The sequence below is a fragment of the Danio rerio genome, chromosome 7 (genome assembly GCF_052040795.2).
Source record: "Danio rerio strain M-AB ecotype USA chromosome 7, GRCz13ab, whole genome shotgun sequence".
Taxonomy (NCBI): Eukaryota; Metazoa; Chordata; class Actinopteri; order Cypriniformes; family Danionidae; genus Danio; species Danio rerio.
In genome coordinates this window covers 1,527,680-1,551,097 of record NC_141027.1, presented here as the reverse complement: position 1 = coordinate 1,551,097, position 23,418 = coordinate 1,527,680, and the positions used below count along the sequence as shown (strand labels likewise).

The window sequence follows — 23,418 nt, the reverse complement described above, 5'->3', positions numbered from 1 at the left end:
GCTTATTTCTTATAGTTTATTTCTTGAATAAAGAATAAAGTAAAAAAAAATGTTTAAGGTCAGTATTATTAGCTTCCTTTAGAAATATTTACTGTATATTTTTAGATTGTCCACACAACAAACCAGTTATACAATAACTTGACTTCCAACTTTCCAAGTTAACACAAGTCTTTAAATTACACTTTAATCCGAATCAAAGACTATAGAATGTCTATAGGGACTTTAATCTGAATACAGCACTGTAAAAATGCAGGGTTCTACACAACTCATTCATTCAGGGAGAACATGCAAACTCCACACAGAAACGCCAACTGAGCCGAGGCTCGAACCAGCGACTTTCTTGCTGTGAGGCAACAGCACTACCTACTGCGCCACTGCGTCGCCATCTTTAAAATGACAAGTAAAAGATTATGCACTGACTGTCACCATGCGAAAGACAAAAAAGTAGTTATTAGAAATGAGTTAAACTATTATGTTTATAAATGTGTTGGAATCAATCAAAAGTGTTTGAAGACTCGTGCTTTGTCATGACTGAAAACACAAATGACGGAAGGCAAAACTAAACGAGTTGAATAATACTTCTACATTAGCGTGACTGAAAACTATATTTGACTCGTGTTACATTTGTTCTCCGGTACTTTGCTGACTGTTTGTAAAATTAAGACTGCAATTCTGAACGTAAAACTGAGCCAAGGCTCGAACCAGCGACTTTATTGCTGTGAGGCAACAGCACTACCTACTGCGCCACTGCGTCGCCATCTTCAAAATGACTAGTAAAATATTATGCACTCACTGTCACCTCCTTTTTAAAATCGTACATTTTCGTACGACTGAACTCGTACAAATTAGCCACTAAACTGACACTAAAATACTTACGTTTCCTAAGCACATAAGTTTTGAAAATGCACATAAAAAATGTGTGTGTGTGTGTAACTGAGTAGGATAAACTTTTTATTCAATATATATGTCTGCTTGTCTGTTGCAATGTTTACTATATTTTATGTCCAGTAGTTGTGTAATAAACTGGATAAAGTACATCCAGAGGGTTGTTTTTTCAGAATGAAGGCTTCAGTCTTCTAGATATGTGCTGCGCTTCACGTCTGACTGCTGAAAAACCTCTCAGGCTTTATTCTGAGAGAACAACCTGCCGGATCTACTTTATCTCTAACAAATAATATACTGGAATGTCAAGATGGACCAATCAGAGTCAAGTCCTCCAGAGAGATGTTTAATAAAGGTAAAGTGTAATTTCCATATGAGGTTAATCAGTCGTTTGTGTGGTGTGTTGCAGCAGGAAAGCCAGTACTGGTTAACAATACACAGCTGACCTGGAGAAATGCCCAGAGATACTGCAGAGAACACTACATTGACCTGTTCACAGTGCGCAGCGAGGAGGAGAACCAGCTTTTACACAACATGAGCGAGATGTACACCTGCACCTGGATCGGCCTGTTCCGAGACAGCTGGAAGTGGTCCGATCACAGCGCAGATCCGGTATCTCTACGATGGGCTACAGGACAACCCGACAATGCTCTCGGCAACGAAAACTGTGCTGTTGTAGATAAGAATGGGCTTCTTGCTGATAAGCCATGCTCTGAACCGTTCCGCTTCATCTGCAGTAGTAAGTTTACCTCTGGAACTACCAGAGTTCTGCTAGAAACACTATAGAGGTCATTTAGAGCCTAAAAACTGGATGTTTTGGGTTAAGTCAATAGCTATGTTTCCATCCACCTATTATATGTGCATTATCAACGCAATCTTACGTCAATTTGTAACTTTTTGATTTAGTGGCTAATTCGTATGAATTCGTACGATCTAATTTGTATAACTTAGTATGATTTGCTCATCACCCAATGACGGTTGGGGTTAGGGGTGGGGTTAGGTGCCACGCCTCCTTTTTAAAATCGTACATTTTCATACGAATGAACTCACGAATTCATACGAATTAGCCACTAATCTGACAAAACGTAAAATACTTGCGTTTCCTTGTGAGATCAGGCTGGCATTTTGGATATGCGCATAAAAAAAATGGTTGATGGAAACACCATGACGCACATAAGTTTTGAACAAGCACATAAAAATGTATGCGAAAAACTGAGTAGGATCAACTTTTTATTCGATATATATGGTAATTTAGAGCCTAAAGACAGGATGTTTGTGGGTAATACGGCTTATAAATGTGTAGTATACGTTATATTAATTTCATGCAATCTTTAATATTGTGAATGCAGTAAATACCAGAATATATTGGGATACACTCTAAAAAACGTTGAGGTATTTATCTAACCAAGGGATTGAGTTAAACATATTTAGTGCTTTGTTGAGTTATTTTTAACCTTTATTAGGTTATTTATATAATAACTGTCACCATTGCAGGTTTACGCATCCTTCAGAGTGTCTGTTTTGTCATGTGGGTTTGTTTTGTTTTGGTCGTCCTGTATTTGTTATGGAGGTTCACGTGTTATGACGGTACTCAGCTCTTTTGATTAGCTCGCCAGCTGTGATTCATTACCATATCTATATCTGGGCAACGCTTCTATGAGCTGGTGCCCACTCGAATAGCCAGATCTACTAACTCATCCAGAGTCTTAGGAAGGTCCAGTGTATAAAAACATGTCCCACTGCACCTCAGTGTTCCAGCCGCATTTAGCAGCCAAGGTCCGGAACTGGATTGAGTACTCCGCCATGCTCCGATTCCCCTGACGGAGCTCTGCGAGGATACGGGCGTCCTCTATCCCGGAAGCGGGGAAGTTCTTAAGTTCTTAAATCTTGCCTTCCTCCACCGACTTGTTAATCTGGAGAGTCCCACTTATCCCGGTCCTTCTTTTCCAAATGTTCCCTGTATATAACGTTCCCAGTATTACTCTTTTTTGTTTTATCCGGAAAGGTGGCTCTGTGGAGGACTACAGCCTGGAAACAAAAACTGCCTTGCTGTTCCACTTCTGGAGCTGTTTTAAAGGAACTTAAGAAAGTTTTTGATCGGGCCGCTTTCAGTAGAGAGGCTGCCCGAATCCTTGCAGAGCTCCATCAGGGGAATCGGAGCGTGGCGGACCTTGGTTAGTGAATGCGACTGGAACACTGAGGCGCAGTGGGACATGTTCCTGCATGGATTATCAGACCATCTTCAGGACAAAATTTATACACTGGACCTTCCTAAGACTCTGGATGAGTTAGTAGATCTGGCTATTCGAGTGGGCACCAGCTCATAGAAGCGTTGCCCAGATATAGATATGGTAATGAATCACAGCTGGCGAGCTAATCAAAAGAGCTGAGCACCGATATAACACATGACCTACCATAGCAAATACACGTGGACGACCAAAACAAAACAAACCCACATGACAAAACAGATGCACAAACCTGCAATCGTGACAATAACTCAACCAGTTGGGATACAATTTTGAATTTCAACATCAACTGATTTAACGAACACAGAACAGCTGTATTAATATGCGTACGTAATGTTATTTCGCGTTATAAAGTTTGTTTAAGCTCTAATGCAAAAATACTTTTTTCTATTTTTTTAAATCAATTTACCTCTCCGTGTTGTGTGTTTATATCCGTTTCTCCAGCGCTTTCTCTACCTCCCGTGTTTATCTCTGCGCTTTTTTTATGTTTTGGAGGAAATGATACACATATTTGGGATATCCGGTCGGATTCTCACCTTTAGGATCCAGCGGAGACATTTGTTTATTTACACAGCCATTATTATTTAATTATAAAATTAATAGTAGAAATAGTAATAGTAAAATTAATACCAGAATGGAAAAAATGACATTTAATCAAAGTAACTCAAATGCACTGGGATAAAGTAACCCATAGGAAGGTGCTATAACTAGGGATGTAACGGTATTGTAAATACCGTCATACCGCAATAGCAATTTTTTTCGATATTACCGTAGGCGCATGACTCGATAAAACTATAGGTCTTCTGAGAAAATTTGCTCAGGCGAATGAAGCGAACGGGAGGTAGCGGAAACTACAATTCCCATCAGCCCATGCGTGGCCGTCATCCTTTGTGGTCTGTTGTCACTACAGATCCAGTAATGCAGAAATAGAGTGTGCTGCTAGTAGCGGGGATGAAAAAGAGCTGGAAATGATCGAACCTAAAGCGGGTGTTGTCGCGCGTTCTGAACGCGTACTGTAAAGCGGGGAAGGGGGGTTGAGCGCGCATACTCAAGAGCGGTGTTGTCACGCGACTACTGAAGGGCGGGACGGAGCGTGTGTCGCATCGCGGGGGCACTTTTGATCATTTTGGAAGGGCATTTTCTATCCAAGACTAAAAAGGGCATGTGCACTGCACTGGTTGAGCCCTATGTGTGCACGTGCCTGCAAGTTGGGGAATACGACTAATAACAGTCATGGGGACTGCAGAAACACAGCACACTGTTCAGATTGATGCAGACATTGACTTGTACCGCAGAGACCTCGATCTCACTCATGGCTTGTCCTCTCAAGTGGGGGAAAGACAATGCACAACGTTACCCACTGCTGTCAACCTGGGCCAAGTCATATCTCTGTCCCAGAAACCTCAGTCCCAAATGAGAGGGTTTTTTTCTGTTGCAGGGGACATTGTAAATGCCCAGAGATACCAGCTTTTACCAGATTATAGTTATATGATCATTTTCCTTAAAACCCATCTCTATCTAAGTGAGTGAGTGATTAAATGTTGAATGTGATGAGTTTTCAACAATACTAAATTGAAACTTTATTTTTTTTACATGGTTTAATATTTTTTTGTTATTAAAATTGAAGTTCCTGTTTCAAAGCTTACAGATAGATGACTAATTTGTATGTCATTGACACTTTTGGCACTTTTTTTGAGTATTTTCATAAGTTTTGTTTTTTCCTGTAAATGATTCAATAAATACCGTACCGTGACATTCATACCGAGGTATTACCGTACCATAAAATTCTGATACTGTTACATCCCTAATAATAACCTATAGTTGGGTTATATGTAGGGGTATTATTAACACAACTATTTTACCAGAGTATTACGTCTGTTTCACCAAGCAAATCAGGTATTCTTTGATATTACTGTGAGGCGGCATGGTGGCTCAGTGGTTAGCGCTGTCACCGCACAGTAAAAACATTGTTGGTTTGAGTCCCGACTGGGCCAGTTGGCATTTCTGTGTGGAGTTTGTATGTTCTTCCCGTCTGTGGGTGTGTGTGTGATTCTGTGCGGAGTTTGCATGTTTCCTTCCTTGTGTGTGGGTGTGTGTGTGACTGTGTGTGGAGTTTGCATGTTCTTCCCGTGTGCGGTTGTGTGTGTGATTCTGTGTGGAGTTTGCATGTTTCCTTCCGTGTGTGGGTGTGTGTGTGTGATTATGTGATGAGTTTGCATGTTCTCCTCGTGTTGGCGTGGGTTTCCTCTGGGTGCTCTGGTTTCCCCCACAGTCCAAACACATGTGCTATAGGGGAATTGAGGAACTAAACTGGCCGTTGTGTATGAGTGTGTGTGTGTGTGAATGAGTGTGTATGGGTGTTTCCCGGCACTAGAATAATGCTGTGTTGTACTCTAACATTCACTGCGCGCTGAGTTTACACACCATGATCACTTCTGCTGTGGAGAAACATGGAGATGTGGAGAGGGTATTTATGTGTGTGTTGTGTTTTTCTGCTGTGTTTCTCTCAGTTCGGTCGAGGCAGAATGTGCTGCGGCTGGAGCTGAAGGCTGAGGATGATGTGAATGTTGAGCTGATGATGGCCGCTTTGTTGGAGGAGGTCAGTGTGAATGTTAAAGAGCTTTCATCACTCTCTACTTTTATATCTGACTTTAGTCTTCCTGCAGATTGAGCAGAATCTCGGAGAGTCGATGAAGAGCGCCAATGTGAAGCTGACATGGAGAAAACAGGCCAATGGGAAAGTCTTCCAGACAAATTAAAGAGCATTACTAATTTATACGATTATTAGAACTAACAGATTACCTGACAGAAACCTTCTCCTTAATGCCACATCACCGTCTCACTATACTCAAGACTCTAATCCTGCTCTCCTGATTGTGATGTGAAAGTGAGATGTGCTGCTGGTCATACACATTTACAGGCTTCATTACAAAAAGATCACACTTTTAGCGTAATGCCTTCATAAAGCATGATGACAGACATTCAATGCTTAATTTTAAAATCTCAGTAAAAGCTTTGAATATACAGTTGAAGTCGGAATTATTCGCTCCCTGTTTATTTTCCCCAATTTCAGGGAAATTGAGATTTCTCCAACACATTTCTGATCATAATAGTGTTAATAACTCATCTCTAATAACTGATTTATTTTCTCTTTGTCATGATGACAGTAAATAATATTAGACTAGATATTCTTCAAGACACTTCAATACAGCTTAAAGTGACATTTAAAGGCTTCACTAGGGTAATTAGGGTAACTAGGCAGGTTAGGGGAATTAGGCAAGTCATTGTATAACGATGGTTTGTTCTGTAGACTGTCAGAAACAAAATATAACTAATAATATTGTCCTTAAAATGGTGTTTAAAAAAATAAAAAACTGCTTTTATTCTAGCTGAAATAAAACAAATAAGACCTTCTCTAGAAGAAAAAATATTATCAGACATACTGTGAACATTTCCTGAATCTGTTCAACATCATTTGGGAAATATTTAAAAAAATAGAAAAAAATTAAAAGGGGCGAATAATTCTGACAACAACTGAATTTATTATGTGACAAAATGATGCCTTATTTAAGAATGGATTGATTATACAACCATATATGGATGTTTTTCCAAATTGTTAGTTTATTAAAAGGGCATGGTAATTATAGTTTATTATTTCCTATTTCTAGGTGACAGGGTGGCGCAGTAGGTAGTGCTGTCGCCTCACAGCAAGAACCATAAACATCTCCATTTTTAGTATATAAACATACTTTTAAGTGCACTATTAAACGTAACATTAGTAAAGTTAGTATTCCTTTTAAGTAGTAAACTAAGTCCGCTTTTTAGTGGTTTTCAAATAGTACACTTATAAGTAATGAAGTATACCTTATTACTTCAACATTACTTAAGTAAACTTAATGTAAACGTCTTCTCCACCTTTTTACAACCCAGGCTGATTGTGGAAACGTAGCCCTGCGGACGTTTCTGGAGGCCGCGAAATATGTCCCAGGAGGTACGTATTTGTGCAGTTTTTGTATTCGCGAAGCCGCGAGAGGCCGCTGTGCACGCTTTTTCGTGTCTCGAACGCCTCTAGGGAGTGCGCGCCGTTCGCGTCCGCACTGTTCTCGCGCAAAAAGCTGCCGGAGGCCACTGTCGAGCGACCGTCTGTCCCAAGCAACGATTTACAAAAGTCGTCCAGAAATAAAAAAAAAAAAAAAGCAAAAGCACCTCGTCCGATTTTGACCGCGTTTGGGTTTCGCCACATTCTCGCCCTGTCGTAAACTCGTTCGCTTTTATTTTTTAGGATTCTGTTTTTCATCTTACCTGATTTCTGGAACCGCTCTTCTCCAGACTCGAACCCGGTCATCGTTGCCGCGGCTGGCTCCTCCTCCTCCTGGCCTCCGCTCCGCCGCTGAACACTACAAGCTAAGCGGAGGAACAGCCCTCCACAAGGAGGTGAGCCATCAGCCGGCGAGCGCGAAGAAGAGGAGCGGCATCACACCACCCCGCAGCATTCGCTCGAAAAAAACAAAATGCGATCATACGTGCCTCCGCCCACGTAAATCGCAGTCTCCAGAAACATCCGCGGGGATACGTTTCCAGAATGAGCCTGGGTTGCATTTTTAGCATATACATGTAAACAATTAGTACACACTGCTAGTAGATTTTGTATATGAAGTACACCTAAACAAATACGTCAACATTACTTAGGTATACGTCATAAAATAAGCGTAATGTTTGTAAGCATCTTTGACCACTTATTAGAATACAAATGTAAATTTTTAAGTGTACTACAAAGTGTGAACGTATTGAACTGAGTACTGCTATTCAAGTATCTGCTTGACAAAAAAAAGTAGTAAACTAAAGTAGTTTAAGTGGTATTCAAATAGTACACTTACTACTAGTGCATATGTTTAGTATACTTACTACATGAAGTATACCTAAATACATTACTTAAGTATACTTCATACAACAAGTATGTGTGTGCGCACAGGGAGAGTGCAACCTGTTGACTACGTGTTAGCGAATGTGAAATATGTTATTAGTGTGTGTTTTGTTGTACGTTTCAGACACACACATCCGTCTTGTACACTAGATGAGAAGGCAGAGCATGTTGTTCAGATCAGCTGGCAAATCACTGAGCTAAACCCTTCTCTAAACCCAACCAATAGTGTTTTCAGAAGCAAACGCAAAGGGAAAGTGCACTGCGAACAGGTAGTTTCGACTAAGCCGAAAAGAAAATCAAATGAATGAATTTCCTATTTCTATTGAAAATTTTTGTGTTCTTAGAACTGATTTGCTTTGGTATCATTTGTCTTGATTTTAAAATGTTTCTTGTCTGTCAGCTAAACAAGAAGTGAATAAACACGAAGAACATTTAAGGTGAAGTGAATCGCGCTCAAAGACAAAGCAGTCAGAACAACAGGGCAATACACAAACTGTTGGCCACGAGTAATGTCTTAATATTAACCGTATAATCAAACATAAAACAGTAGCTTGGCCTATTTTAAAATACTTGTGCTGTTAATGAAATAATCATCCATCGTTCCAGTGCAGTTTCATTTTGATTCTTTAATCAGGTCAGCTAAAAAACAGCATGAACTACAATAACAATGATCACCGCAGGTGTAATTGAGTGTTGAATGTCACTGAGACGAGTTTGGATACTGCTTTACGTGACATTTATTGCCACACTGAAAGCTGAAGCACATAGGCTGCATCCGAAACCGCATACTTCTATACTATATAGTATGCTAAAATCAGTATGCAAGGCGAGTAGTATGTCCAGATTCATAGAATTAGAAAAACAGTAGGCGAGAACTACCCGGATGACTTACTACTTCCGGCGAGATTCTGGAGTGCGCATCCCATGCACGCTGCGCTATCACATGATGCCCCGCGAGCGAATTCATGAATGGGAGTAAAGCGACGCAACTGATGCGGGCAGGTCACGTGACCATGACAAAATGGCGGATGTAGTACGTCCGAATTCCATTCATACTTTTCACATTCATACTGTATAGAGCGTACTTTTCTAACGACCGAGTAGTACGTTTAAATTCAAATGCAGTACCTACTGAGTCGTAGGCGGTTTCAGACGCAGCCATAGTCTACCTCAGATCCAGAAAATAAAATAAGTTCACGGTCGAGCTTTATTATCAGTGCGCTACATGTGAGGAACAAAATATTGTGTCTCGCAGGACCACAAATCATTTTACTCGTATTTAATAAGGATGCCGATTTTTGGCCCATGATTTGGATTTGTCCTGATTTCGCATTGAATTTACTGATTAATCTTCTACTCCACTGTAGTTTTTGTCATTGTGTTTTGAGCTTGTGCTTGCTTTTTGCTCTTTAAAACAAGCAAAACAATCTTAATGCAAAGCAGAAACAAGATTATTTAGCATGTTTTAAGAAAAACTCAACTTAACTTTGACTCATTATTTCTGAAAATAAGACTAGAAAATGTTTCCTGATTTAAGGATTTGTAGATATTTAGACTAAAGACAAGATTTCTAAGTAAGAAAGCATTTTTGCAGCATACTAAATAAATCTCGACTGAAGTGCTAACCCTTCATTGAGTGGCATCCCTGTTATAGGATCTTAAATTGTCACAGCATCTTAAACTGATTAAAGTCCACACTTTTCATGATCTAAAGACAATAACATCATGATTTGCAATGCAAACGGTGTTTTCTCTCCAGATTTGTGCGCACACATTTGATGTGCATCATTAGCTGAGCAAATGTTGATGCTGTAAACCTGCGAATGTTGAAGAATAAAGAAGATTTCAATACACAAATGAACAAGGGTGTGTGTGTGTGTGTGTGTGTGATCATTTTTGGTCAGAACTATATTTTAACACACACAGAGGAGAACAAACACCTCATCTAATCTGAACAATAATGCAGCAAAGATTGATTTTCCTCATTTTGCTCTTTGGTAAGTGTTCATGTGGTTTCTGAATCTCAGCTGCTTTACTGTCTGAATGCTGAATTACTGTGTGTTGACTTCAGAGAGTTACTGTGTTTCCTTGTACTGTCTGTTAATTTGACTCCATTTCTTTTTTCTCTCTCAGATATTCTGTGTATATTCTAATTCATAACATGTATAGTGCAATAATAATAATAATAATAATATATTTTTAAGTATTAACACAGAACATTTTATGAATATTTTGTGTTGTTTTTTTAGCAATTTAATTTCTTAATCATCTGTTCTCGTTATGTTTTTAAGATTTATGTAAAGTATTTTAAGGTATTAGTCACAAGTATAAATTATATATTATATATAAAAATATATTTTGTTTGATGTATGATATGATGATCTTTAATTTTTTATGTTCATTGGAGTTTTGTATTAATCATTTCTATGCATAATTTAAATTACTTCATTGAATAAATAAAAAATAACAATATAAATAACAATAAAAATATATATACATATATAATCTTTTTTTTAAGTAAGTTTTATGTAAAGTATTTTAAAGTTTTTATTATAAACAAAAAAGATTTAGTTTGATGTATAATTTTTAATGTACAATATAACATTCTGCATTTATTAATTTTATTTATTAAACTCTTAGTTTTTAATTAAATATTTAATGCTATTAATTTTTTGCTAAAACCTTTTTTTGTGAGTTTAATTTTTCATAATCCTCTTTTCTGGTTACAGTTTTGAAGTTTTCGTTTGAAACAGTTTTTTTTTTTAAGCTTATTTTATTAATTACATTTCTTAATCATTCGTTCTGATTATGTTTTTCAAATATTCTTTATTAATGAAGCATTTGTATGAATATTTTGTTTCATGTATAATATGTTGGATCACCTAATTTATTCTCCTATTATATATTTAAAAAAACCTTATAATTATCTTTTTTGATGAATTAAATTTCTTAAAAGTTTTCATTATGCACAGATGTTTTACGTTTTAATAATCGATTTTTAGCATTATCTTCTTTATTCTCTTTTCCTTTTTATTATATTTCAAAAACATTGTTAGATGCTTTACTTGTTAGTTTAATATTTTGTGAATTGTTAATTTCTCAATCATCTATTTTGGTAATGTTCTTGAAATTAAATAGATGTCTAGTATTCAAGTATTCTTTATAAGCAGTTTTTTTCATTGTTTTTGTTTGATGCACAATGTGATTTACTGCATTATCTTATTTATTCTCGTTTTTATTATTATATATCTCAAAATAAATTATTAGATCCTTTTTTTTTACTTCTATTTTTTATTTTAATTTTCAATCGTCAGTTCTCGTTATGATTGTTTGTATTTTGAAGCATTCTTTAATACTGAAAATTAACAATAATCGGTCTCATATAATTAGACTGGTGACGTAAGCAGCAACTAAAGCTGGTAATGTGTGTATCTCTGCATTTCTCCAGCAGCAGGTCTCGTGTCAGTGGTGGACTCTGCTGAGTATGTTCTGGTGGATGCGTATAAAAGCTGGTCTGAAGCTGCAGATTACTGTGGACAGAAGTACATTGATCTGGCCAGCGCTCAGACTGCTGGAGACTGGAGCCGCTTCACTGAGTTATCAGCTGCTTACTCTCAGCCTGAGGCTTGGGTCGGCCTCTATGATGACGTGGACAGCTGGAGATGGTCCTATCAGGAGGAAGCTCTCACATTCACAGCGTGGGATTCTGATCAGCCCAATAATCTGAACGGACAGCAGTACTGTGTGAGTCTGCGCGACTCCGGATTCTGGTGGGATGAGGACTGTAACGTCACCTGTGCATTTATCTGCCAGAATCATGGTAGGACTCCTCAACATCACAGTGCTACAGTAGAATAAAACAGAGAGATGATCACAAACTGATCATTGTGGGCACTTGTGATTCATAATTAACCATGCTTACATTAATGTTGTGGATATTTAGTCATTAGTAATGGCGTTATGGACCATTTAAAGAACGTAAACAATAACAAATGCGTTGACACTGCGTAGGTCTGGTCCTAAAAGCATTTCAGGTAGTGCCATTTTTAAATCACAAACCTGTCAAAACAAAATGACTAGCGCATACTTTTAAGTCTTGCTAAAACAGAGCAGAAAACATCCCACATAGCAAAATTTCTCTGGCCCAGCTCTGGCCCACACAATCAGGTTTTGCTTGGCCCACATGCCGCAGTCAATTACGTTACATGACTGGACCAGATCTGGCTTCCAGACAAGGGCCAAACACAGACCATATCTGGGCCAAGTCTCAGCCAAGTTAATAACTCATAACTGGGCCTGAACTGGGCCAGATAGGTTGGTGTGTCACGACTGCAATGAAATTGATAAACCCATGGAGTGATGCGCTTTAGGCACACTATGGGCACGCTTTTTCTCAAAGTGACCTGAATGGTAGAATTTTTTTTCTTTACTCAAAAATGATTTTAGTGTATTTTAAATGTGGGTCAAGACTGGCCAAACTCACATGGCCCACTTATCAAATTTTTAAATCTGGGCCAAATACTATGTTTGTCATCTGGCCCAAATCGTGTGTGCCGCCTTAAAGACGGTGCCACCTCTGCCAAACCCGGGCCATGTTTGGCCCACATGCTGTATGCCAGTGCCGAATGAATGCCTGCTGTGCCAGCTTTATGCCAAACCTGGGCCAGAATTATTTGCTACTAGGGATACTGAAGCTAACAACTGATAATGGTGTGGAATTACCAGACCCGGTAAGTCAGAGGTGTCCACACTCGGTCCTGGAGGGCCGGTGTCCTGAAGAGTTCACCTCCAACCACAATCACACACACCTGAAGCAGCTAACCAAGCTCTTACTAGATATACTAGAAACTTCCGAGCAGGTGTGTTGAGGCAAGTTGGAGCTAAACTCTGCAGGACACCGGCCCTCCAGGACCGAGTTTGGACACCCCTGCCTTAAGTCACATACTGAGGTGACAACTTTTCACCCAGACTATTAAGCGTTTACCTGAAGTGACGTGTCCAGATGTTTATCATTATGTGGTTGATATCGAGTGCGTCTACTTGAGGGAAGCCGTAAAAGCATATCATCTGAATGCCGACGTTTACTTCCTTAGCGGAAAGGTTGGAAATTGTTTATTTAATGTGGACCATGTTTATATTGTGTTCGGTGATGTTGGAGCAAGTTATCTATATTAACTGCGTGTCCTGTGGTGTAAAATGTGACCAATATTTAAATTTAAATAAAAAGATTGGCAAAGAATAAATCAAAAAGGTGAAGTTTATTCATAAACTAATTTCAAGAGGAGCACATGATTAAGATTGAACACGGCTGGTTCTGCATTAGCTATGTATGATCCACCAATCAGGCCATTCCTAACGCACCATAAAGAGCCAGGGTTTTTCACCACAGTCATCTTCCATTTGAAGAATCCCCCCTTCCACCTGTACCTCTTCACCTTTCCCTTCATAGGGTGGCACGGTGGCCCAGTGGTTAGCACTGTTGCCTCACAGCAAGAACGTCACTGGTTCTGGGGCCTCATGTACGAAGACTTGTGTGGAAATCTTACTAAAACATTGCGTACGCACAAAGCTGTAAATGTGCGTACGCAGAAAAAAAATCAGATGTATGAAACACTGCGTACGCCGAATCACACGCATATTCTTTTGTACATCCGAATGAACGTGAAACTGAGCGCAACATGCACGAGCACAAAACCCCTCCCTGACTCCTCCCCCGTATGAATATGCTAATGACTCTACTTTGGCAAAACCCAACGAAAAAGCAACGGCAAAAGCAAGCAAGAAGAGAAACTTTGAACAGAATGTGAATTGGAGGTGCTGCTTTCAGAGGTAGACCGGAGGAAAACGGTGTTATTTGCAAGTTTGTCCTCCGGAATTAACGACAAAAGAAAAAAATAGAGTGGGAGAGTTTAGCTGATGCGGTTAACACAGTTAAATCTGAACATCGCACTGTGGAGTTAAAAGAGAAATAGTGCGATCTATAGGTGTAAAATGTTTTAGTACTGTTAACAGTCTAAGTGGCGCAGCTCGTATGACGCATGTAAACACGTTTGAGCATGAACTCGATTCGAATCCAGCGTCTGATGAACTCTTTCTTCTTTTTTCCCCGCTACATATCAGATTTTGCCTACTATTTATCATGAGAAAGACAAGTAGGAATCATTAATAAGTCTGTGCATCATATTTTATTTGCACATTTATTGAATGGAAATGTTTCTGATTCACGCATGCAAATTCATCTTCAGGTGATGCCTTTATAGCAATTTGTGTGCGGTAGTTCGCTCCCATTACAATGGGAAAACAGACGACCGCTGCAAATTCCATATGGTATGGAAAAAACAAAAAATGTGCGTACGCCTGCCATAAAGCTGCGCACATTCCCACGTTCAGTTCATCGTTAGTAAATCCAAACGTGAACAATTCTGAGCGTGAAACCTGAAGTACGCAAAGTTTTTGTGCGTATGCAGTGTTGATACATGAGGCCCCTGGTCTTTTAACAGGCCGGCAGTCATTTCTGTGCATAGTTTGCATGTTCTTCCCGTGCTCGCCTGAGTTTTTCCCGGGTTCTCGGGTTTCCTCCAACATTCTAAAAACATGCAAAACAAGTGAATTGATTAATCCAAATGTAGCCCTACAGTCAATCCCTCATCCTGCAGCACATCTCTTCATAGCATTCACTTTAGTCATCAAGGGGGGAGTTGTCGAGATCTACCTGAGCTAAAGGCTCCGCTCTCACCCTGCAAACGGGAGGGAGCCCAGGGCTCAAGGACCTTTTAAGCTCAGGGCTCTCTTCTGGGACAGCATGCCAGACTTGCTTATAATCAATCATGAGCTAAGTGTGAACTCTTGAAAGAATGTTTATCATTTTCTTCTGTGAATTCATGCTAATATTAGCTAACGTTACTCAAAAAAATTGTTACGTAATAGATATGTTAGCTGAATAGAATGATAGGTGAGGCAGTGGGGAAGTAGGTAGTGCTGTCACCTCACAGCAAGAAGGTCGCTGGTTCGAATCTCAGCTCAGTTGGCGTTTCTGTGTGGAGTTTGCATGTTCTTCCTTCGTTCGCGTGGGTTTCCTCCGGGTGCTCCGGTTTCCCCCACAGTCCAAACACATGTGGTACAGGTGAATTGGGTAGGCTAAATTGTCCATAGTGTGAATGTGTGTGTGGATGTTTCCAAGAGATGGGTTGTGGCTAGAAGGGCATCCGCTGCGTAAAAACTTGCTGGATAAGTTGGCGGTTCATTCCACTGTGGCGACCGTGGATTAATAAAGGGACTAAGCCGACAAGAAAATGAATGAATGAATGAATAGATTAATTTTAGATTTAACATACTTAACATATAGAAATACAAAATAATTAGAAAAATGGCGTAAACTTACCAACTTACCTGTGCTGCATGTCGTTGAGTTGCTTGTTGGGATCCTGTGTTTTGTTTTTCGGAAATCCAAACACTTTAATTTCAGATAGTAAGTTAGTCCCTGGCCTAAGAGAACACCAAACCACTGAGCAACACGGCCCTATTTGTAATTTCGACATTTAATCGCCAAAAAATGCAATAATATTTCTGTGTACAAATCGACAGCAATCGTTTAGAATGCACGCGATGCCTAAACGGAAACATACAACACTCATCCATATGTGAACAAAAAGCCGTTGAAAGGATTTACAGCGCATTAGCTTTTATATTTAGTGTCGGTTTGTCTTGCTTCGATTTACATTTGCTGGTATTGAAAATCTGTTCACTTCTATTGTTTTACACTTTAACTTTGCATTTCAATTCATACTTTAATCGCACTTAACCTGCAGATTAGAATAGAGACTTTATGAAAGATGCTCCTTTCTGGCTGATCTTTCTGTAAGGGAATTCTGCAGAAGCGCAGCTCAGGCGTGTCTCCTTATAACAACTCTCCATACAAAAAGAGCAATCACTAGCAATAGCAATATCCCATAATGTCCACCAGAGGGCGCTCCCATAACGTTGTTACGACATGCTCAACTAACAATTGTGCTGTTTTTCAGCAGGGAGTCTAGTCCTGGTTGCTGATCCACTGACGTCCTGGAGCAGAGCTCAGGAATACTGCAGACAGAACTACAGGGACCTGATGACGGTGCGGAGTCTGGCGGTGAATCAGGAGCTCACCGTCATGATCCAGCTATACTCCTGTGCTTGGATCGGCCTGTTCAGAGACTCCTGGAAGTGGTCGGATCAGACCGCCATACACCCAGATTCCCCCCTGCCGTGGGCTGCAGGACAGCCGGATAACTCAGGCGGACAGGACTCGTGTGCTGCGCTCAATTCTGCTGGTCAGATCACTGACGAGCGCTGCTCCAGACGGTATTACTTCTTTTGCCAGACAAGTACGGTGCTATTTAAAACATACTACATTACGGGTTTATCGAATGCTTGATTCTGATTGGCTGATGAGCTTTCTATGGTGTGCTGTTATTTTCAGATAAATATATATTTCACAGTACTTCAGCCACAGAAAACATCTGGTTCCCTAACATTGTCATATGTAGAACTTCAACAAAAGATAGCTTGGTTCTAAGCATTGTAAGGTGTTCGGTTATTGTCAGAGAAACGCACAGCTAAAGAGGTCCGGCAGGTTTAGTTATTTCACAGCTACAACAGTCAAAAATCACATCAAAACACAGCAGAAGGATGGATGAAAAGCCTTTAATTGTCGCATACACTTTTACATGCAGTGAAATTGGACCCCCTTCCCCCTCAGCCATACACAAACATTACAAATTTTAGGGGAAGACAGGTCAGACGGGAGGTAGCTTTTCGAAAGACAAAATAGGATATATTAGGGAAGAGGGAGGCGCACAAAAAAATCCCCTCTCAGACTGCCGTTTAAGCAGGGCATTGTGTGATCAGGGGGAAAAAAAGCTCCAGTACAAGCACATAAACACGGACATAACATCACAACAGGGGATGGGAACAGGGGATGTGTGGATATATTCCAATATGCGTGGCAGCCATCCGGTCCTGCAGCCAGGGGGCGTTGGTCACAGACCTGCCTACCAACACCGGTGTGTGAAAGCACACAAAGGTGTGGGGTGTGGGGGTTAAGACTGGTTTATACTTCTGCTTCAAGTGACCGGCGTAACCAACAGCGCATGCATTGCGCGTAGCTGTGCATTTATACTTCTGCTGCTGTCTCTGTTGGTCTGCATTAACACTTCTGAAACGCTAGTTGGCAGTGAGGTGTAAATGTTCCTCTGTGTCGAGTTTCTTCGCTGCTGTTTTGCTTTTCCTGAACACTTCCTGGATGTACAAGTGGCTCAAACTCGCTCATTTTGAGGCAGGAACCGGCGGACGTGCAGCAACTTTAACTATGAGGTAAAAACAAAACAAAACTTTCCATCCGGAGCTCCTTCACGGGACTCCACACTTGTAAACAATCGCTCCATCGGGCTCGTGCGGCTCTCAGTCCAGCCCAGACTCGTCAGCGCTACCAAGCCGACCAATCACAGAGCTTAAGCTACGCGTTGTTGCGACGTGTAGTTACATTTTTTGAGAGGTGCACATCAGCCTGTAGAGTCTCACAGGTGACCCTGGGACAGGGAGCAGGAATTCAGAGCGTCTCCTTATCATGTTTTCCGAGGGAAGTTGTTTGTCTCTAGCCGAGGCCGTCTGGCAGGAGAGTCACAGGGAAGTCGAAAAGGTAAAAAAGGTTTTCAGTTTTGGTCAATATCTGCTAATTCCACAGATATCTAATGTCCATCACTGGTCTCCAGCTCTGTCCAAATCACGTTGCAAAGCTGCTAGTGTCATGTTCTGGTAAAGGGAAAAAGGAGCGAGGACCCAAGTGCAGATTAGATAGGATTTTATTAAATATAAAAATTAAAATAAAATGCAAAATAAACAACCCCGAGGGGTTAAAACACTAATAAAACAAATAAACAAACAAACTTGTCTGGGCAGGCACGACAAGGCAAGGCTGGACACAGCAGGACAGGTAAAGATGGACAACATGTGATGACGAACTCGCACAGGACAGCAGATATAAGGAAATTAACACAAAAACAGATGAACATAATTAACTAATAATGGGTTAACAAGGAGGGTGGGACTAGACAATAGACACGAGAGAGCGCATGACACAGAGAGACGACACAAGCCATGCGCTCACAAAAAACAGGACAAGAACATGCAGCCAATGAGAGAACTCATTAACCGCATGTTCATGACAAGACGAGCACACGACAAAAGCACGTGACCACAATGTAAACATCGAGCCACGTGCTTTGACAAAAGACGCAAGACACAAGCACACGATAGATAAACACCTTACCGTGCGCTCACACATAAGCAACGCGCATGCTTCGTCTCAGCGCCAACCAAAACTGAAACCAACTAGACGGAGGCGCCGAGAATAAAGCAGCGCGATGCTGACAGAACAAACACAAACACTAGTACAAGAGCGCGCGCGTCTGAGGGACGCAGAGCGTGCGCGGCCACATCAAGCGGCAGTGCGCACACTCTGCGTACACCCACAAAGAGACACACAGAGACAGAAACAGGACCAGACATGAGTAGTGTCAGAGCTCTGCCACCAAAACAAGAATTTACAAGACCAAAGTGGCAGAACCCTGACAGCTAGTTTCTTCCTGATGTTTTCCAATTTGTGGTCTAACGCCAGAGTCTGAGTACCAACAACCCTGCTCACCACCATTTCCATCTAGCCGGCCCGCTTGGTGGGGTTTTACTTTACTGACCGCTTTTATCAATCGCCGATACTCCAGGGCCCCGCCTAAGCCCATCAGCAGAAACCCTGTTATCAAAGTTGCCAATAGGTAAATATCTTCAATATCCTCCAGGGACAGAGCGGCCAGGCACACGACGCGCCACTTCTCCCACCCGTCCTGAACCCAGACTTCTCTTATGCTGTGTTCACACCAGATGTGGAACGCATGGATAAATCGCGCTATTTGCACATAAATAGCCACGTGACTATTTGTGTTTACTCGCTTCATTCGCGCGTCAAATTCACTTCAGAGCAGACGCGGATTTGCGTGATGAGCAGGGCTTCTGTCTGCCCCGTCACTCTAGCTTAGTTGCTAAATGGCTAACATGGATTTTATGAAGAAAATAACTGTGTTTATGTGCTTTAGGAAGGCTGAAAAACAGCGTTGATACGTTTAGGGTCGTGTCTGAGTCCACGAATGTCCGCTGAAGTTCAGATTTTCAAACTCGATCGATTTGCGCAAAATGTTCCATTTGCACCGCGCCATTCGCCCAATTCACGTCATTTGCGCCGCGCCATTTGCGCGTATTGCGCCGCAGGATGTCTATTTGCACGTTTGCATTGACTTAACAAGTAAATCACTCGCGCTTGACGCGCGTTATGCGTCTGGTGTAAATGCAGCATTAGAGAAGAAGGTGTCAATTGCGTTTAGAGACCAGATGTGAGCCAGCGCATTTGTGCCAAGTGAATGCTTGGGCAGGGAATAAAACAGAAGGTAATGTGCCGTCTCACAAGCGAACAGGGCTACCTGGGCGTCCCCGAACTGCTCCCATGTCAGCTGGACCGCATTGGGGTAGAGTGTCCATTCTCCTGGGAGTATGAGTTGCTGTGAGAGCGCATCAGCTGCATGTGAACGGCATGCAGCAATTTTCAACCGCATTGACTTGCTAAGACATGCGGCGAGAGCGTATACTGCGCTTAATAAATGCCACTGCAGCCATGGTGTCCCTCCTGACCAGCACATGTTTCCATTCCAGCTCCTATCAGAACCAGTGAGCAAGAAACACTGCCAACAGCTCCAGGCAATTGATATGCCAATGCACCCTCTTTTATTAGCCCCCACGTCGCACCCCTCTAGTCGTTCTGGCAGGTGGGGAAATCACAGCTACCATGTCCGACTCCAGATTTGTGACCTGGTGGGTGCTAGCAAACCCGGTCTGTCATCTGAACATGACAGCTCACCCTCGGATGCCACAATGGATGTCTTTTTAGAAGTGAAAACAGGAATAAGCCTTTACTTCTGAGCAGAAATAAATCAGTATATAGAAGTATTTGCTGCTGAGGTTTGCTACTAAACACCATTAATAACACCTGACAACACTCACCGCAGTTAAACTGTAGTGCAGGGGTTTTCAAAGTGTGAGGCGCGCCTCCCCTGGGGGCCACCAGAGCATGTCTGGGGAGGCGCAGGAAAAAATATTATGTAATAAAAATATAATTATTAAGCTTAATTATTATGTGTATTTTTAATTATTTTTAAACGTTTTAATTAAACAAAGCTAAAAAAAATAATACGTCAAAAATAAGAAAACCTTTTTCACCCAGAAGGCCATAGCTGTGAATTCGATTCTGTTTAGCAAGCCTGCCAATACAGATATATGCCTGCTAATACAATGGATCGGTTTCTGAGACCCCCCGATTCAAAGCCTTCAAGTTCAGGGCTTAAACCCAAAAGACGAGGATATGATGATCAGTATTTGAGTTTAGGATTTACGTGGACAGGACCAGCTGATGAACCACGACCTAAATGTGTGGTTTGTCAAGATATTTTGGCTAATGACAGCATGAGACCCGCTAAACTTCAGCGACACCTTGAAACCAAGCATGATGAGGTAGCAGGAAAACCTCCGGAATTTTTTGTGTGTGTGTGTGCGCGTGTGTATGTGTGCATGTTTGGGAGGAGGGGCGCCAATGGATAAGTTGTGTCAAAAGGGAGGCCCACTGTCTTAGGCTTTGAAAAACCCTGCTGTAGTGTAATGAGACCGTTTAAGTGAGTGCAGTATTAACAGTGTACATTATTTGTTTGTGTACCTCTCAGATTTCACATTTTCTAACATTTGTGTCTTTTAGGTAATGCGTAGCTCTGCTGTTTTGTGGTTCAGGGTCAAACTGTAATCATCTGTATTGTCATTGTTGATGTGTCTTTAAACAGCAGGGTGGAAGCAGCAGATAGTGAGACTGCAGGTGAAAGCAGGAGATGATGTGAATGATCAAGCCGTTTCAGCTGCTGTGTTGAATGAGGTGATACATAACAACTTTTTTTAAACTCTTCTAACAACATGCAAAGCATGAAGGCAAGGCAAGTTTATTTCTATAGCACATTTCATACACTGTGGTAAAGTGCTTTACATAAACAGGAATAAAAGAGACAAGCATAAATAAAATAGAAACAATAATATAGAAACAGATGAAAACAGGAGACAGTTTTTCCATATTCCAAAACATTCATTCATTCATTCATTCATTCATTATCTTGTCTGCTTAGTCCCTTTATTAATCCCGGGTCGCCACAGCGGAATGAACCGCCAACTTATCCAGCAAGTTTTTACGCAGCGGATGCCCTTCTAGCCACAACCCATCTCTGGGAAACATCCACACACACACACTCATACACTACGGACAATTTAGCCTACCCAATTCACCTGTACCGCATGTGTTTGGACTGTGGGGGAAACCGGAGCACCCAGAGGAAACCCACGCGGACGCAGGGAGAACATGCAAACTCCACACAGCAACACCAACTGAGCCGAAGTTCGAAGCAGCGACCTTCTTGCTGTGAGGCGACAGCACTACCTACTGCACCACTGCCTTGTTATTCCAAAACACGGGTGTATCATATTTACTCATTTTACTCTGGGACTTCCCCATTCTGCTGATCAATGGTGCTCTTTTGGTGAAGTGAATTTGATGCGAGTAAACTCAAAATGTCTATCTATGCGCAAATAGCGAAATTTACTCGCACATGCCATGTTTGATGTGAACGCAGCATAACCGTACGTTCACACCGAAAGCGGCGAGAGCGTCAAAGTAGCCGGAAGTCATTCATTTTCAATGAGAGCCGACGGCGATAGGCGACGATAAGCGGCGAGGAGCAGCGCGGCGCGTCTTTGCCAGCGTGAGCGTCGAGGAGAGTTGAAATGAAGTCAACTTTATGGTAATGAGCTATGATGCTGTTCGGTGGCAAGCAATCAGAATAAAGACGTCCACCGCTTGATAATAGTTCAGGGAACACAGACCTGTGAACTTTGGTTCCGACCACAGTTGTTCCCAAGGGTTTGATTATTGCGGTCGCCGGATTTCCAATTATTTACAATGTTTTCTTACAGGAACATACATTAAATAAGTTACTGGCGAGTTACTGATGTTCATTAATGATATATAAATTTATCTTTAAAAAGCGGGAATCTCACGCGATGTGACAGTACAAAACAGTACTGCTGCTTCAGGATATTTCAGACATATGGACACATAGTGGATAAATAGAGCAAAGCCACACCACACGCAACTTGATCTTCCATTGTTATATGAATTTGATAAGAAGTGCGCAACATTTTCACGTTAAAAACATGTCTTATGCAGGAATGTAACTGATAATGCTGCAACGGCTCCTTTCAGTACGAGATCAATGTAGCGAGTTTTGACGCTCTCGCCGCCGGAGCTGAAGGCAGACAGAGTTGTCGCCAGGGCGGCCAGAGCGACCTTGGACGCTCTCGCCGCTTTCGGTGTGAACGTACGGTAAGTGGATAAGACGAATCTGTTCTGCAGGTGCAGCAGAAGCTGAAGCAGCAGGGAATAACAGCGGATGTGAAGTTATCATGGCGGGAACAGTCTGATGGAGGGGTGCTTCAGAAGATGAAGAACAGATCAACAGGGATGAATGAAGAAGTATAGCAACAGAAGATGATTACTGTCATTATTAGACTTGTATATAGCTCTTCTAGCTTCTATGGTACAAAATGTAAGGTTTTCAAAGCAGATTATTTACGTCAACATTTGTAGTGAAAACTTAATGTCATAACACATTTGATGTGTTTATATGAGGGCGATCTGCTTAAGAAATGTACAGTACACTCTCAAAACCTTAAGGTTCATTATTGGTGTCTGCGGTTCAATAACCCTGAAGTCAAAGCGTATTCATAGTGGACTTAACTTTAAATAAACCTTTCTTTGCATGTTGTTTATGTGGTCTGGGTTGTAGTTTTCTTCTGATTTAGTGTTTGTTTTGTTTATAAATTGTGAAACGTGTTGCTCCGGGAATGTTTTGTAGGACAAAAACACTAAAGGGCGCTGCCTACATTATTGTACATCTAAAATACGCCACTTGGTGTACGTTTCAGATGACAAATCCATTAGAGGGCGCTGTCTACACTTTTAAGAATTTAAAATACATTGCTTAGGATGCGTTTTGTTGTACGTTTCAGATATTAAATCCACTAGAGGGCTGCTTTCTACATTTTAGCAAATCCAAAATAAGTGATTAGTGTGTGTTTTGTTGTACGTTTTCAGTCTCATTCTTCTTCTACACTACATATAATGGTGGGGCTTGTCATACAGATCAGCTAGCGAATCACTGAGCTAAACCCTTCCCTAAACCAACAAGTGTTTTCAAA

The 23,418-nt window shown here is 41.2% G+C and overlaps 3 protein-coding genes across 5 annotated transcripts in view; all 3 read left to right on the top strand.

Moving 5' to 3' along the window:
• The window catches only part of LOC141375234 (C-type lectin domain family 10 member A), a 142,731-nt gene extending 136,787 nt beyond the window's left edge, over positions 1–5,944 (top strand). For all 3 annotated transcript variants that reach the window (XM_087260488.1, XM_087260489.1, XM_087260487.1), the window contains exons 3-5: positions 1,292–1,621; positions 5,639–5,727; positions 5,795–5,944. In XM_087260488.1, the coding sequence (XP_087116614.1) occupies positions 1,292–1,621; positions 5,639–5,727; positions 5,795–5,887 (512 nt within the window). In that variant the 3' untranslated portion in view covers positions 5,888–5,944. The remainder of the gene's footprint in view (positions 1–1,291; positions 1,622–5,638; positions 5,728–5,794) is intronic.
• drap1 (DR1-associated protein 1 (negative cofactor 2 alpha)) overlaps positions 1–23,418 on the top strand; it is a 660,385-nt gene that overhangs the window by 167,536 nt on the left and 469,431 nt on the right. The window lies entirely within an intron of this gene.
• On the top strand, positions 11,494–22,985 carry LOC147835858 (lymphocyte antigen 75-like; the record flags this gene model as incomplete). Its single annotated transcript, XM_087260107.1, has 4 exons — positions 11,494–11,872; positions 16,074–16,412; positions 20,961–21,049; positions 22,574–22,985. Coding segments are annotated over 4 exons (933 nt in total), but the record flags the coding sequence as incomplete, so codon positions are not given.